Source organism: Marmota monax, unplaced genomic scaffold (genome assembly GCF_021218885.2).
Source record: "Marmota monax isolate L192 unplaced genomic scaffold, Marmota_monax_Labrador192_F-V1.1 WCK01_AAM20220418_F8-fsc00017, whole genome shotgun sequence".
In the NCBI taxonomy this organism is placed as follows: domain Eukaryota; kingdom Metazoa; phylum Chordata; class Mammalia; order Rodentia; family Sciuridae; genus Marmota; species Marmota monax.
The window spans coordinates 3,336,752-3,354,427 of NW_026695241.1; the positions used below are offsets into that span (position 1 = coordinate 3,336,752).

The window sequence follows — 17,676 nt, forward strand, 5'->3', positions numbered from 1 at the left end:
AACTTCCTGCGGCAGCGCGCACGCGTGAGTGGAAGCTCCGCCCCGGAACTGCGGTCGACGCTGCAGCTGAGGCACTGCTGTGGTGGCTTCTGAGGCTGCTGACCCGCGCGTGAGGGAGCTGCGGCCCGGTCCCCGCTTTCCCCACGCAGTGAGTACCCGAGCAGAAACCCGGCCGGGGCGGGACCCGGGGCTCCTGGCGCTGACCTCGGCGGGCGGCTGGGTTCAGAGGGAGGCCGCCGAGCGCGCTGCACGCGGTCCTCGCGCCCAGCCCCCGTTCTTCGGGCTTCTGCCCCGTGGCCTCGGTTGTGAATAAGCTACAGGGGCGAGAGCGCGGGCCGCGCGGGGCAGCTTCCGTGCAGGTCTCTGCCGCCACCTCGACCCCGTCCTAGTGACAGTCCCCGCCCCCTGCCCACCGCGGTCGCAGCCGGCATCGACCGGCCTCCCTTCGACGGCGGTTTTTGATGTGCGTCACCTTCGCTTGTTAAGTGCGGGACGTGCGCGGCCCCATCCCGCGGACGGGGACACTGAGGCTCCCGGAGGTTGACACGTCCCAGACCCAGGGCTGTCGGGGGTGGGTCCGTATTGCGCAGGATCTGTTAACTTTGACGCGTTAGGTAGAGGCATGGGCCGAGTGCCACCCGAAGAAATTGCGCCTGGACGTTAAGTCACTTAACGTGACGAAAAAGCTGGGTGGGTTTTAACCCGTTTGGTAAAAGCCAGAGGGACGGAACAGGCATTTGCCTTTTTGGTTGAAGGAGGAAGCTCGGTGCACTTTTCTTTTTTTTTTTTTAAGAGAGAGAGAATTTTTTTTCCGGCGGACACAACATCTGTATTTGTATGTGGTGCTGAGGATCGAACCCAGCGCCGCGCGCATGCCAGGCGAGTGCACTACCGCTGGAGCCGCGCCCCAGCCCCTCGGTGCACTTTTTAATAAAGCACACCCCAACCCCCAGACAAAAACTCAGATTTTTATTCTGTCTTCCAAATGGCTTAGGAATCAACCAAGCCCCATTCTCCATGCTTTATATAATTTCATATTTGCATAAAACACAGGTCCCTTTCCCTTTTTTATAGATGAAAACACTAAGGTTGGGCTGGGGTTGTGGCTCAGCGGTAGAGTGCTCGCCTAGGACAGGCAGGACCTGGATTCGATTATCAGCACCACATAAAAAATAAAATGCATTGTGTTGTGTCCATCTACACCAAAAAATAAATATTTTAAAAAAAAAAGAAAACACTAAGGTTCAGGAGACAATAAGCAGCCCTGCGCAGGGTCAGGCACGCATTAAATTTTGGGTCTGGAATTCAAACCAGGTTTACCTCATATGCCTTTGCTCCAGTTCCTGTGTCTCCTGTTCCAGGCCAAGCCACCTGTGCTGTGGGTGTATTTCTTTCTCTAGCTTGGAGCATCTTTTCTTGGCTGGAGCATCTTTGTTATAGCCATCTTTGTATTCTTAGTTCTTTGCAGGGCCTGGTACTTGACAGATTGCCCAGAAATTATTTGTTGCTTTAGAACCCCATGCTTTTCAGTCACCAACCTAAAGGAACATTTCTCTCCTTTTTAGCAACCATGAAGTTGAAGGAGACAAAATCAAGGCCAAAGCCACCAAGCCGTGGCAAATTTCAGACCAAAGGCATCAAAGTTTTGGGGAAATGGAAGCAGGTGAAGATTGACCCAAACATGTTTGCAGATGGACAGATGGATGATTTGGTATGCTTCGAGGAACTGACAGATTATCGATTGGTCTCTGCTGTCAAGAATCCCTCCAATCTCTTCTCAAAGGAGAAGCTCAAGAAGAGAAAGGTACAAGCTGGTTCAGAAGAAGAGGAAGGAGAGTCTAGTTCTCCAAAGAAAAAGATCAAATTGAAGAAGAGTAAAGTTGTGGTACCAATTACTGAAGAAATCATTACTACCCAGAAAGACTTTGAAGTCAAAGATGCTGAGCCAGAGCCTCAGGGAGATGACACTATTTGTCCTGATTCAGAGGTAGGGGAGATAGCATCAGAAAGCCCAGAACATACTGTTCCAAAAAAGAAGAAAAACAAAGGGAAAAAAAGATTAGAGCCTTCGCAGAGCACTGCCCCCAAGGTACCAAAAAAAGCAAAGACATGGATGCCTGAGGTACATGACCAGAAGGCAGAGGTGTCAGCTTGGAAGGACCTCTTTGTGCCCAAACCAGTTCTCCGAGCACTCAGCTTTCTAGGCTTTTCTGCACCCACACCAATCCAAGCTTTGACTTTGGTACCTGCTATCCGTGACAGACTGGACATCCTCGGGGCTGCTGAGACAGGTAAGGACAGCTCTGGCCAGAACAGGATTGCATCTAGATTGAGTTTGTAGCTGCCAGGTGGGAGAACTAGGGAGAGGGGGATGTTGAGAGCGTAACCAACAAAAGCAGTATAGAATGAAGTAGTTGAGAAGTCAGCCAGGTCTGGTTAAAATCTGCCTTTTCCTGATTTTGATATCCTAGCTTTATTTTTCTAAGCCCTGAAGGCCCCATTATAATGGAGAAAACAGCAGTAATTCTTACATTGCTGTGAAGATTAAATGCTATAGTAAATTTTACACAGTTCTTTGTAAATGACCTGCAAATGGTGGTTTTTTTCTGTTCTTGAGCCTTTCTGAATAGCTCAAAGGACTAATGTAAGGCTAAAATTTGCCTACTGGGGAGGTAAGTAGATGTTCATGAGGTTAAGGAAGTATCATCTTGTTCTCAAGACTTATCCAAATATAGAAAGGGCTGCTTTGGGAGTTGGTGAGTTTCTTGTCATTGATTTGAGTGTGGTGGATAGATACTGGGTATATTTCGTAGGTGTGAAGAGACTTAAATTTCCTAATCCCTTGGGCTAAGATTTTGGGAAACAATGACCTATTGACTGGAGTATATTAGATTACCATCTGGGGAGGCGTTTGTACAGCTTCGAACTATTGGTCCAGCTAGACTAGCAGTATCTGGTAGAAATATAGATAATACAAACTACATATATAATTTTAAATTTCTGGGAGACATTTTTTTAAAGTTAGTAAAAGGTGAAAATTAATTCTAACAATACGTACATTCTAATAATACATACGTACAATATTGTACAGTAGCCACCAAAAACTAGACTATCTAGACATGTTGTGCCTTGGGTTTTTGAAATAGTGGCCAAGAAAACTAGGGATATGGTCCTAAGTGAAAGTCATAATTTGAAGAGCAAAGAAACTCCATGTAAAGGGAAATGGAGGTAATAATAACAACTTAGGACATTTACTGGGCATTTAAAATATGTCCTGAACTATGTCAAGTGCTTTATTTTGATGAACTCAGTTCCCATAACCACCCTGAGGTAGATGACATTATTACCATTTCATAAGTGAGGAAACAGCTTCACAGAAGATAGATGATGTCCCTAAAACTGAAAGGGTGGTAATGTTTGTATTCTAAGGTAGGCCTTTATGCTGTTAAACACTTTGCTGTACTGCTTTGCTATGTGCACAGTCCTGGAACTGGGTCTCTAGAAGGCAAAGGCAAAGTCTTTGTTGTCAGCCACTATGACCAGAACCTGACATTTGGTTCCATAACACAACTTTCCCATACAATGCTATGAATATGCAAGTCTAAGACTCAAAAAGACTTGGGATAGGCCATGCATTTTGATTGGGGCTGTGGACAGACTGCTGACCATGCAGTAATGAATACATTCTTACTCCCAAAGGATACTGTGAGTTCCTTTGTAAGTCCTTTCCTCCCTGATAGCCCTCCCTCTCCCTCCCACCTACTTGTTTTGTTTTGGTACTAGGGATTAAACCCAGAGGTGTTCTATAACTCAGCCATATCCCCAGCCCATTTTATTTCTTATTTTGAGACAAGATTTCACTAAGTTTCTTAGTGCCTCGCTAAGTTGTGGAGACTGGTCTCAGAAATTTGTGATCCTCTGCCTCTATTGCTGGGTTTCCAAGAGTGTGCCGCCATACCTGGTCACCCATAGGCTTTCTATCACCTACCCCACCATGAATCAGACTCCCTACATCAGAGAAAACGCATTTGTACCCCTGGGACTGGCCAACTTCATCTAACCATCCTCTCCAGCGCCATCCATTCACCTGCAAATAACATCTGGCTGTTTTTTACTCAGCATAATTTGAGATTAAGCCATGGTATTGCAAATATCAATGGTTTGTTCATTTCTTTTTATTGAGCAATATTCTGATGAATGAATAGAACCTGATTTAAACATAGAACATTTACGTGCTTTTCAAATTTTTCGTTATTAGAAATAAAATTGTTGTAAACAATCGGTATAACAGTCTTTGTCTGGATATACTCTTAGGATTTCCATTGTGCAAATACCTGGGTGTGAAATGGCCAGGTTTTCTGGTAAATGTAACTTTTTAGGAGTTTTCCAAAATGATTATACTATTTTATATACCCACCAGGTACTGGAGTTCAAGTTGGTCCATTTCTTGCGAATAATTTGGTATGGTCAGTCTTTAATTTTATTTTAGACTTCTAAAATTTTAGTGTTATTTCCTTGTGGTTTTAATTTGCATTTCCCTAGTGATGAATGATTTTGAGCATCTTTGCATGTGTTTGTCATCCATACCACCTACTTTGCTGATGTCTCTTTATTTGAGAGTTCATTATGCTTTCTAAGTACATATCCTTTATTGGATATGTGACTCGAAATTTTTTTCCCCTAGTATATGGCTTGTCTTTTTATTTTTTTTAGCAGTGTTTTTTGAAGAACAGAAGGTCTTTGGGGCTGGGAATGGGGCTTAGTGGTAGAGTGCTTATCTAATCTTGCAAGGCCCTTTGTTTAATCCCTAGCACTGCAAAAGAAATAAGATAGGAAAAAAAACCTTTTTTTTTACTTTGATGAAGTTCAAATTATCAACTTTTTCTTCTGTGGATGGTGTTTTATCTAATAACTCTTTGCCTGAGTCAAGATCACAAAGAATTTTTTCCTGTTTTCCTCTAGAAGTGTCAGTCTTCTTTAAGTCTTAGCTTTTAAGTTTTTTGTTTTAAGCCTTATGTTTCAGTCTGTGATTCTTATTGACTTAACTCTAATGTATGGTAGTGATCAAAATTATTTTTGTTTTTTTACCTATGGATATTTAATTATTCTAGCACCATTTATTGAGAGACTATTCTTCCCACTGAATTGGCATATTTGTTGAAAATCATTGATCTACTTGTCTGTATCCATCAGTACTATCTCATTAACTTGCTTGTAGTAGCTAAAAGTTTTAAATCAGGTTTTTGTGATTTTAAGCTTAGTCCTTCTTAAAAGTACTGTTGGTTATTTTAGGCCTTTGCATTCCCATATGAATTTTAGAATAAGTTTATTAAAAAAGCAGGGTGATATTTGGATTGGGATTACATTGATTATAGAACGAATTTAAGAAGACAAATGTCATCTTAATATTGACTCTTCCAACCCATGAAAGTGGTATATGCCTCCATTTCAAATTTTCTCAGCAATTTTTTGTTTTCATTGTGTAGATTTTGCATGTTTGTTGTTAGATTTACCCTTAAATATTTCATGTTGATGTTATAAATGGTAATTTCCCCCACACACACATACCAAATGTGAAACTAAACATATTCCTGGGATAAACTGAACTGGTCACAATATATTCTGTTTATATATTATTGAAATTGATTTGCTAAAATTCTGCTGAGAATTTTTAGATTTATTTTTCTGGGATATTTATCTGTAGTTTTCTTGTAATGTTTTTGTCTGGTTTTGGAAATTCAGTAATACTAGCCTCAGAATGACTTTTGAAGTATATCCTATGCAGTTATCTGAGAGCTTTTTAGAATTTTTTTTTCATTCTTGAATATTTGTTAAAATTAATTTGGGTAGCCTATACTTTTCTTTGTAGGATAGTTATTAACTACAAATTCAATTTTCTAAACACTAAAGATACGTAATTTTCTTTGTGATAATTTTCTACTTGCAGTTTTATTAGATTTTTTGTTTCATGTATTTGAATCATATTTTTAGGGGCATAATGTTTTATGGATTAAAACATTATCATATATTCTCTAAGTGAATTGGTTCCTTTTCATTATGAAAAGGAACATCTTTATCCCTGATAATAATTTTTGCTCTAAAATCTGCTTTGGTATAAATATAGCTATTCCTTGATTAATGATACTATGGTGTGTCTTTTTTCCATACTTGTATTTTTGAAAAACTTTATTTAATATGGGTTTCTTGGAGTTGGCATATAATTTTATCTTTTTTAATCTAACAATTTCTGCTATTTTATTGAAATCATTTATATTTAGTGTGATTATTGAAAATAGTTGAGTTTAAATGTGTTGTTTTGGTATTTTCTATTTGTCACAATTATTCTTTGTTCCTTATTCCTTTTTCACCTATGAGGGATTGGGTTTTTTTTGTGTGTGTGTGACACCACAATTGAGTATTATCTGAAATGGTTGAGACTGGAATTGCTTTAGATTTTGGATTAAAAAAAAAATGTGTCTACATAATGAGATAACTTGGGAATGGAATTCAAGTCTAAACATGAAATTCATTTATATTTCATATATACCTTAACACATAACCTGGAAGTGATCTTATTCAAAGTTTTAGTGCACTTGTTTTTTGATTTCCACCTGTCACATGAGGTCAGGTGTGCAGTTTTCTACTTATGGTGTCATGTTGGCACTCAGAATATTTCGATGTTGAAGCATTTTGAAATTAAGGTTTTTGAATTAGGGATGTTTAACCTGTATTAAGATCTGTTTTGGGGACTGGGGTTGTAGCTCAGTGGTAGAGTGCTTGCCTAGCATGTGTGAGGCACTGGATTCGATTCTCAGCACCATATACAAATAAGTAAATAAAGGTCCTTCAATAACTAAGAAAAAAATTTTAAAAAAAAAAGATCTGTTTATACCTACAGAATACTTGTGACATCCCATGTTGTGTGGGTTCTTGCCACACTGACATCCTATTCTTCAGATCTATCAGTGGGATGCCCCTACAATTCAGTTAAATTCTCATGCTGTCTACCTGGAGTTTATGTCATTACTCTTAGGTTTAATGACTCAGTCCAATATGATTGTCCCCACTCCAGGTGCTAATCCTATACTATGTGAAGTACTGCTACACTTGGTGTAAACTGATAGAAAAAATATATATACTGTGAATCCCAAAGCAACCTCTAAAAAAACATAAAAAATTATAGTTAATGAAATGATTAAGGAAATAAGATGGGATCTGTGAGGCTGGGGTTATGGCTTAGTTGGTGGAGTGCTTGCCTAGCATGGGTGAGGCACTAGGTTCAATCCTCAACACCACATAAAGATGAATGAGTGAAATAAAGGTATTGTGTCCATCTGTAACTAAAAAAAATATTTTAAAAAAAGATGGTATCTGTGAACATATATTTCCTCTCTGGATCCAGTTCCTGGTACAGAGTTTGTAAAACCTTTGTTACTTGCATCTTTTACAATATTTGATCTTGGTCCTCCATTCCTCCTATTAGACCTTGTAAGACCCTTACAGTCTCTGGACCAATGAGTATCTTTGTATGTTAATAAGATGACTTGGCAGCTGGAGTCCTTAGATAACTTCAGGATGGGAGCTGATTGTCAGAATAACCAACCAAGTGATCAGAGGGCTGGAACTTTCACAACTCTTCCTCCTGGCCACCAGGGAGGAAAGAAGGGCTGAAGACTTGAGTTCAGTCACCAATGGCCATTGATTTTATCAGTCATGCCTACATAATAGAAATACCATAAAAACCCTATGACAGTATTTTTGGAGTTTCTAGGCTGGTGAATTCATAGAAGGTGTGCCAGAGAGGTATATGGATGCTTTGTGCCCTATCACCTCCCCCTATCCCAGTACTTTGCCCTCTGTAGCTCTTCAGTGCAGCTTTTCCTGAGTTAAACTTTCTGAGATTCCCCCATTAATGCCTGAAACTGCACATAATACCGAACCTACCCATATAGTGCTTTTTCCTGTACATATATACTTAACGGATTTAATGCCTTTTTCATCTTAAGTAAGTACTTACTATGCATTGGGGCCGTAATTTTTATAGTTTGAAGTACAGCAGCAAAATAACATGGATTTCTTTCTCTTTCACAATTTCATGAATAGATTTCTTCTTACTGTGGATCTTAACAGCCTCATTTTTTTTCCCCCTTTAAGTTGAGAACTTTCACCTTTTCAATGAAAGGAAGCACTTTTTTTTTTTTAGTTCTCAGCGGACACAACATCTTTGTTTTTTGCATGTGGTGCTGAGGATCGAACTCGGGCCGCACGCATGCTTGGCAAGCGCGCTACCGCTTGAGCCACATCCCCAGCCCCAAGGAAGCACTTTTATAGTTTTCCTTTGGCATATCTGAATTCCCTGCATTACTACTTTTGTACTTTAGGACCATTGTTAAGTTAAATAAGGGTTATATGAATGCAAGCAACAGCATTTAAGTTGATGACTATTTTCTTATTTTGTTTTACTTCTAAGGAAGTGGGAAAACTCTTGCCTTTGCCATCCCAATGATTCATGCAGTGTTGCAGTGGCATAAGAGGAAACCTTCGCCCATCCCAAGTAACACTGGAGTGCCACTTGGAGAGACTTCGGCTGGAGCTGAGACTGGATCACCAAGTGAGGCCACTACTGGGTCTGGAATGTTGCCTGATGAGACAGTAATTGAGAGTGAAGCTCTGCTCCCTGAGGCTGGAACTGAGGTCGGAGGCAAGATCAGTGCCTCAGTCTCTGACCAGACACCATTCTGTGATGATGATGCTGGTGAAGGCCCTTCTTCCCTGATCACAGATAAGCCTATCCCCAAACAGAATGAGGACAAAGAGGAAAAGCTTGATGAAGAGCAGACTGGAAAGTTAAAACAGGAGTTGGTAGATAGCAAAATTGCTCCCTGTAAATCGCATCCAAAGCGTCCTCTGCTTGGCCTGGTTCTGACTCCTACTCGAGAGCTGGCCGTCCAAGTCAAACAACATATTGATGCTGTGGCCAAGTTTACAGGTGAGGTTTAGTTTCATTTAATATGTTTCCTGAGCAAATCCACATTCCAGGGATGAAGATGAATAAGCTGCCGTTCTTGTCAGCTAGGAGAAACCTTTCTCCTGGAATTAAGCCCTGAAGAAAATTAATTGAGTGACATTTTCTCAGTCCTCCCAACAGTACTACATAGCTTAAGTCATTCTAGATACATAGGAAAACAGTTAATATGTTGGATATAATGGATGCTTAGGTCAGGGGTTAGCAACACAGCTTGCTTTTGTAAGTAAAGTTTTATTGGAACATAACTGCACCAGGGGTTACATATGGTTTGTGGCTGCTTTTGTACTATAAAGACAGAGCAGAGTAGAGTTAGTTATGACAGACCATCTGGCCAGTGAGGTTGCTAATGACTCCCCCCCTCCCAAAGTTTGGTGACCCATGCCTTAGAGTAAGACCTTAATTTTCTCAGGGGGCTCCTTTGAGGAAGGAGATTTACAATGGAAATTTGGTTATCAAGTTGTCGTTATTCACACTTTATCTGCATTATCCTCTGTTCATTCGTTTGTTCAATACTGTGAGAAGTCCTACATTAGAGAGAAAAACAGCGCACTAGGCATTAGAGGAACTTCACATTAATGCTAATGAGGGGAATGGGAAGGGTTTTCAGAAGGTATGTCAGAGCTGCAGGTAACATCTTTCCCAGCATTGTAGTGCAGCACTGCTCATGTTTCCCAGAGCTTGACTGGGTTCAAATCCAGACCTTCTGTTGTGATTGGAGGGAGGAAGTAGAAAAAAATGAGATTGGAGAAGTAGGCAGGCCCAGGTCACAGAATACTTGGATAATTCCTTTAGGAGTAGGTTCAGCACTCAGGCCAGTACTATCTTTTAGCACTTCTGGAAGTGGGGAGCTGTTCTGGTGACTGGGCCATTCTGGGGGTGCTATATTAGCCATGTAAAAGAATAAGCAGCCAGACTGAATAATAGCATCCCTATGTTTTCTGTCCTATAGGAATTAAAACTGCTATTTTGGTTGGTGGCATGTCCACACAGAAACAGCAGCGAATGCTGAACCGCCATCCTGAGATTGTGGTGGCCACTCCAGGTCGGCTGTGGGAGCTAGTTAAAGAAAGGCACCCTCATTTGAGCAACCTTCGGCAGCTCAGGTGAGAAATGGTACCTCTTCCTTTCTACTTTACCCACTTTGAAGTGAGCCTGAGGTGACATGATGCTATGTGCAATGCCTTCTCCCTGTCAAAAGAATGCCACAGGATAGTACCAGCCAGGCCTAGGCCTTTAGAGAGCCAAGCATGCAAAGGGAGGCCCTGGTAGTGACGGTGGGGTGCCTGCATGTGTGAGTGTGTGTGTGGTTGGGGTAGGAGTAGAGTACTGCTGTATGATTTCTGTGACCCACCACCAACCAGTGATGTGGCTCTTTCTGGATCTACAGGTGCCTGGTAGTGGATGAGGCTGACCGAATGGTTGAGAAAGGTCATTTTGCTGAGCTCTCACAGCTGCTGGAGATGCTTAATGATTCCCAGTACAATCCAAAGAGACAGACACTTGTTTTTTCTGCCACACTGACACTGGTACATCAAGCTCCAACTCGAATCCTTCATAAGAAGCACATAAAGAAAATGGACAAAACTGCCAAACTTGACCTCCTCATGCAGAAGATTGGCATGAGGGGCAAGCCAAAAGTCATTGACCTCACAAGGAATGAGGGTACAGTTGAGACACTGACAGAGACCAAGATCCATTGTGAGATGGACGAGAAAGACTTGTATCTGTACTACTTCCTGATGCAGTATCCAGGTCGCAGCTTAGTGTTCGCCAACAGCATCTCCTGTATCAAACGGCTCTCTGGGCTCCTCAAAGTCCTGGATATCATGCCACTCACCCTGCACGCCTGCATGCACCAAAAACAGAGGCTCAGAAATCTGGAGCAGTTTGCCCGTCTGGAAGAGTAAGTCAAGAGCCTGTCTCCATGGGCTGGGGATATAGCTTAGTTGGTAGAGTGCTTGCCTCGCATGCATAAGGCTCTGGGTTCAATCCCTAGCACCACCAAAAAATAAAAGCCTGTTTCCAGAGACTGGGCCAGAGGGCCAGGCTGGTAGGGAGAACAGTGGAAGCTACTTTCTGTCATAAAGTCTTTATCTATAGAAGGTAGTTTGTTTTGTCGCTCAGTCCCGCACAGCATTGGCAAGGTCACCCTCATTTAGTATTTGGTTGCTATTAATGTCTTACAGAAACTTTCAAAGAGTAGGTGATAACCTACTCTTATTGAACACACAGACATAGTCTTGTGCTGGCACTTTAGATGCATCTCCCCATTGTTTTACTTATCTTAACATCCTTGAGAATCAGCAGAATAAATTCTGCCAAGAGCAGAGACTTTGCAATCAGAATACCTGGGATCAAATCTTGGCTCCTTTACTTGTATATGGTCGAGTTTTTTAACTTCTCTATGCTTCATTTTCTCATTATTAGGATAATAATAGAAAGTACCTCAGGGTTGTTATAAGGATAAGGTGGTTGAAAATTTGTTCATGTAAAATGTTTGGAACAGTTTCTGGCATATAGTATGTGCATACTAAATATTATCTTTAATAATTGCTAGTCCAGCTGTCATTTGTTTTCATTGTCACTATTTTCATTTTATAAATGAAAAAAAAAAATGAGATATAGAAAAGCTGATCCACTTACCCAAGTTTTTTCAGCCTAGAAGTATAGAACTGGGTATCAGACAAGTCTGTCAGACCCTAGGGCACATGTCGTTTGTCATTTGCCTCATTCACTTCTCTGGAGGAACCGGGGGGGCCTTATGTCACCACAGAGTGTAGCATGTTAGTCGGGTCAGTGGGATCCAGATTTGGATCCTGGCCTATGCACCTGAATAGACCTGTCTGTACCTTGGGAAGCTAATTTTTCTGAGCTTCAGTTTCTTTACATATAAAAGGAGACAATAGTATTATCTTGTAGGGTGGTTGTAAGGATTATGGAGTGCTCAGCAGATAGTGGGAATTTAAATAATGATTGCTTTTAGTTATAAATGTGCTTTCCATCTCCACCACAGCTGCGTTCTCTTGGCAACAGATGTGGCAGCCCGGGGTCTGGATATTCCTAAAGTCCAGCATGTCATTCATTACCAGGTAGGGATATCTGGGGGTTTGAAAGCATCTTCCTACATTGAATGGGGAATTTAAAGCAAAGTTTGGAGGAAGGAGGAGAAATTATTGTTCTGAGGCCTCCACAACAGGTAATAACCACTAGCATCTAAAAACCACTGATGTCACTGATAAGATTCAGTCTCAGAAGTTGTAGTCCAATGTCAAAGAGCCCTTCCCTCCAAGCTACTTAATATCATCAAGTTAGAATCTTAGTGTTTTCCATGCAATGGAAAATATATAAGTTAAGTTTTCTGTTGCTATTATAGAATACTTCAGACTGGGTTATTTACAAAGAAAAGCAGCTTGTCTTGGCCCATGGTTCTGGAGGCTAGAAATAGAAAGTCCAGTATCTGTTCAGCTTCTGTTTGGGAGCCTCAAGGTGGAAAGGTGTAATAAGCAGGCAGCATCTGCAAAGGGAAAACAGAATAGAGACAACCATGCTTTGTAACAACACATTCTAGTCCCTTGCAAGCAAGAACTCGTTCCCTTGAGATGGCATTAATTTGTTCATGAAACCTCCACCCAAACACTTCCCACTAGGCCTCACCTCTAACACTGCTGAACTGAGGAATTAAGACACAACTTGAGTTTTAGTAGAGACAAACCATGTTCAAACATGTCAGCATATCGAGTGGTTACCCTGATGTAGAAAAGTGTGAAAGTATTGTAGTTAAGATCTCCTTTGGCTTAAATCCCATCTTTGTAACCCTGAACAAGATATTTAATCTCTCCGTTCCTCAGTTTTCTTTTTTGTTAAATGACAATTACTGTAGTATCTAATTTGTAGGATTCTCATTAAGGTAAAATAAGGTAATTCATGGAAAGAGTTTAGGAAACCACCTGTCACATCAGAAGCACTTACTAAATGTTAGCATATGTTGGTAGTAGCAGAGATATTAGTGTAAGCTTGTAGTTGTGGCTAGGAGTATGTGTTCCAAAGCCAACTGCCAGGTTTGCATTCTCCACACTCATGCCTCATAGTTGACTGGCTTGGGCATATTATTATAGTACTCCTGTTGCAGAATCATTGTAAAATGGAACTAATAATGCTGCCTGCCAGAGAGGGTGGTTATGAGAACTGAATCGAGCTGCTGATGAAGCACCTATAGTGTAAGTACTCCATAAGTGGTAGTTATTATGATATCTTTATTATTATTTTTCCTCTTTAATTCTTCTTTGCTCTTATAAAAATATTTTAGGGTACTAGTTTCAGTTTAGCAAATCTCTGCTTCTGTTTGGGGAAGGGGCTATGGGTTAGTCTTTGTGGGAAATACCAAGGTGAACCTAATACAGCATCAGTTCTTAGGAGGTGTCAAGTCTAGCAGAACGAGTAGATGGCCATCACTGTGATTTAAGGCAAAAGGTATTAGAAAAGAGGTAATTTCTAGTTTGGGAGATGGGAAAGTGCTTTCCAGAGGTGCGTGGCATTTAGTTCAGAGGACATTGGGCTAGAGTTTAAAGAGGGATATGTTTAGAGAGGAGTACTTGAGTAGTTGCTGAGGATGGAAGGAAATGCACTGGGGGCAGGTCACTGAAGGACTTTTATCCTGTAAGTGAAGAATGGCAAATAGATCTTATTTCTAGAGCCATTAGGAGCAGATCATTCTAGAATTTTGTATTGAAAACAATACTGAAATGCAATCTGGGCCCAGTGGAGAAGACTCTGTGTTTCATTAATGGTGTTTGCCTTGAGGCTGGGGGAGAGAGGGGTGTCAGCACCATGCCACATTATCATGGGTAAACATCCGGTATATGTTGGAATAGAGGCAGTGTAGCCTAAGAGCATGGTCTTTACTGCTGAGCTGCTTCATAATAAATCCCGACTCCACCACTTAGGTGACCAAGGGGGGGTTGTTTTGATCTCTCTGGGTTAGATTCCTGGTCTATAAAATGTGGATAATCATAAAGTATTTCATATTGTTATTATAAGGAATAAATGGGATAATACATGCAAAGTGCTTAGAATTTTCTGGCACAATGCAGCTACTCAATAAATGTTGGTGTTAGTACCATCAGTCAGTCACCTGTGCAAAGTTAACGAAGAACCTGTGGAGTTTCTTTAGCTGGAAGAGATTATGATCAGAGATGAGACTCAAGAAGATGACACTGTCAGCTCATTCCAAGGCAGGAACAGTAGGAGTATGGAGGACTAGAGATCAAATAAGAAGGGACTGTCATGGTCTACCTGAGTAGGCAGAAGGACCTGAGCCAGGGTAGGGGGCATGGTAGAGCAAAGCATGCACAATGAATGGGCTAATCCTAGGGACAGTTTGAATGTGGGCCTAAGGGAGAAGGTTCGTGATGCTAGAAAGATTTCTACCTACCTGGCTGGCTTGGAGGAGGGTTTGGTTTGGGGATCTGGCCATGAGGGGAAGAACAGTATTTGGCACCAGGTGCTGACCCCAGTTCCTGCTTGGCAGGTCCCTCGCACCTCAGAGATTTATATCCATCGAAGCGGACGAACTGCTCGAGCCACAAGTGAAGGCCTAAGCCTGATGCTGATTGGGCCTGAGGATGTGATCAACTTTAAGAAGATTTACAAAACCCTTAAGAAAGATGAGGACATTCCACTGTTCCCTGTGCAGACAAAATACATGGATGTAGTCAAGGTAAAAGAAAAAAATTCAAACCCCAGTGCTAAGAGGGAACCCTCTACTCCTCACAGAGCACCTTGCTGAGATTCCAGCATCCTTACTCTTGGAAACCAAGGTTATGTCCTGCACACAGCTGAATGGGGGAATCTGTGAAAAGGGAGAAAAGGGGAGTGACCAAAGGTATGAGGTATATTCTCCCTCATCCATTTTTTTCACTCTGGTCCCAAGGTCACACCTCCATCTCTACTAGAGAGTGCAGTGGGCTTGGCCAAATGGGTTTCCTATCAGAGGGCTGTGAGCAGCAAGTTAAATGTGTCTCATTGAAGTAGATACTAAAGATTTTGGGGGGCTGGTTATGTGGCTTAAGTGGTAGCGCGCTCGCCTGGCATGCGTGCAGCCCAGGTTCGATCCTCAGCACCACATACAAACAAAGATGTTGTGTCCACCGAAAACTAAAAAAAAATAAATTAAAAAAAAAAAAAAAGATTTTGGTACATCCCTGAAACAGAAGCCAGTAAATCCTGCCTTGGAAGTTCATGCTAACTCAGTGGCACACATTTGTGAGTGATGCTTACTGTGGACCACAGTGTGTCAGGGACCAAAGCAAAGTGGGTTCTCCCCAGGAGTTCACCAGCCTGTGAGCAGGCCTGTCCGTGCTAAAGTTCAGGTACCAATGGAGCACTGTGGTGTTAGTTGGTATGTGGCTACTGAGGGACCAAAGGCATTGAATGGTTCAAGGACTGGTGTCTACTCTGGCTCCAAAGGAATATTAGCTCTGTGGGGAAAGGTGGGGGATGATGGAAAGGTAGAATTCAAAGAGAATTCCTTATAAGGAGGACTGAAAGCCACCCTTGCTTTTCATGGTTCTTGACTCCTGCATTACATGATCTCTCCCATTTGGGGAGGACGGGGAAAGATTCTTGTCACTGTAGTCTAACCCCAAAATTATGAGGAGAGTTGTAGAACTAGCTGTGGCCTCTCCCCCTACCTGTAGGTTGGCAGTTGGGTTGGGCTGGACTTCCAAGGAGACATTTAGGGTTTATCCTTGGGAGAGCTGAGGCCTGTGATTGGATATGTGCATGTGTGTATAGTGATTGCCCTCTGGGCTTTTATCAGGTTTATCAGGAACCCAAGCAGATGCACTTCAGTAGGAGCTGAGCTGCATCTCTCTGACCACTTATCTCAGGAACTTTTGAGGGGTAGGTGGATTGTGCCTGGGATTGAACTCAGGAACTCGACCGCTGAGCCACATCCCCAGCCCTATTTTTTATTTTATTTAAAGACAGGGTCTCACTGAGTTGCTTAGCACCTCTTTTTCTGAGTTTGGCTTTGAACTCATGATCCTCCTGCTTCAGCCTCCCAAACCACTGGGGTTATAGGCCTGTGCCACTGTGCCCGCTGGGAATACAATTTCAGTGAGACTTTGCTTCCCACAGACCTGAACTCCCATCAAATGAATACTGTGTTCCTTTCCCCCAGGAGCGAATCCGTCTAGCTCGACAGATTGAGAAAGCCGAGTACCGGAACTTCCAGGCTTGTCTGCACAACTCTTGGATTGAGCAGGCAGCAGCTGCCCTGGAGATTGAACTGGAAGAAGAGATGTATAAAGGTAAGTCCTTTGGGCTGGATGGGAGTTAAGGAAGGATTCAGCTTTTCCTTTTATCCCTCAGCTTTTGCCTTGTCAGAACCATCTATACTGCTGTGAGCCCTGTCAGAATCAGCAGAGCCCTTTCCTCCTTTGCTGGTGGTCCCTAATCCCAGATGAACTGGATGTCCTTGGCCTGTCTGTTCCTGTCTCACCTGTCTGGAGCTCTAACTGCCTGCATCCTGCATTGGACATGCATAGTGCAGGGATCAGGCCCTCTCATCAGGCAGCCCATGTTTGCTGCCAGCCCATTCCCTTAACTGACTATGTGACCAGTCAAGCCTCTCTGCTGTATCTTACTTTCCTCATCTATAAAATGGAGGTAATAAACTACCTCATAGGATTGAAGATTGATTAAGGAGTATAAAGTGTGTATAACAGAGCCTGGCAAACAAAGTCTATGATACTTCTTAAGTTATATTTATCATTATTATTACTACTATACCTATCTTCCACACTGACAAAGCATTTCTGTGTCACCATCTCCTTTGATCTTGTCCACAAGATTGATGGCATGAATAAATCAGAATTACTAGAGGCTCACAGAAAGAGGGGATTTATGTTGTGAAACAGCTTCCCCACCAGCAGTGCCTGAGCCCCCTCTATATGGATTCAGACTGTGGGTCTGCACAGTCCCTGCTTAGGAAAACTTCGGAGTCTCAGAAGCAGAACCGCATCTAGAATTGATGGCACCAAGGTTCCTTCCATCCCATCAAGGATGCAGCTGAGCTGAGTTGATGGCATCCTAGTGTCAGAGGCCGCAGCTTCAGAAACAAGCTTACTGCTGTCCTTTCATGGAAGCCAGGAACCAAAGCATTGGTTGTGATGACAACAAGCAAGTTCTTGTAGCTCAGGCCTGGGGTTTAGGTGAAGGTGTGGAGGCCCTGGCCTTCCCTCCTGAGGACATGACAGGGATAGAGTCCTTTGGCTAGGCCCACCTCTGCACATGCAGTCCCAGCACTGGGTGAGGTGCAGGAGGGCCAGGCTGCAGAGAAATATTCACTGACTCCTGAGGGATTGGTGGTACCAGTCATGTTGCCAGGCCCCAGATGGGCAGTAAGTGGAGGCAGGAAGGAAGCCGATCTGCCGCTGGAGTCTTGCATTCTGGTCTGTTTGACAGCTAGCTCTGTTTCCGTAGGCAAGTGACCCCTCTAAATCCAAGCAGCCTTTTCTGTAAAATGAAGATGATTTCTTTCTTAGAAGGGTTTTATAAGGAATAAAGGACAGGGTGGTCCTGTGTATTCCTCCTAAACAGAAGTCCACGCTATTCACAGATCCCATCAAGCTAACTTGCCTCCCTAA

At 42.4% G+C, this 17,676-nt stretch overlaps 2 protein-coding genes across 2 annotated transcripts in view; one reads left to right on the plus strand and one right to left on the minus strand.

Moving 5' to 3' along the window:
- The window catches only part of Ddx24 (DEAD-box helicase 24), an 18,300-nt gene continuing 624 nt past the window's right edge, over positions 1-17,676 (plus strand). Inside the window, exons 1-8 of the mRNA XM_046440580.2 lie at positions 1-148; positions 1,566-2,291; positions 8,471-8,989; positions 9,978-10,131; positions 10,416-10,931; positions 12,042-12,117; positions 14,556-14,744; positions 16,209-16,338. Of these exons, the coding sequence (XP_046296536.1) occupies positions 1,571-2,291; positions 8,471-8,989; positions 9,978-10,131; positions 10,416-10,931; positions 12,042-12,117; positions 14,556-14,744; positions 16,209-16,338 (2,305 nt within the window). The 5' untranslated portion in view covers positions 1-148; positions 1,566-1,570. The remainder of the gene's footprint in view (positions 149-1,565; positions 2,292-8,470; positions 8,990-9,977; positions 10,132-10,415; positions 10,932-12,041; positions 12,118-14,555; positions 14,745-16,208; positions 16,339-17,676) is intronic.
- The window catches only part of Otub2 (OTU deubiquitinase, ubiquitin aldehyde binding 2), a 21,241-nt gene continuing 20,479 nt past the window's right edge, over positions 16,915-17,676 (minus strand). Inside the window, exon 7 of the transcript XR_009226394.1 lies at positions 16,915-17,545. The gene's annotated coding sequence lies outside the window, so the exon portion shown is untranslated. The remainder of the gene's footprint in view (positions 17,546-17,676) is intronic.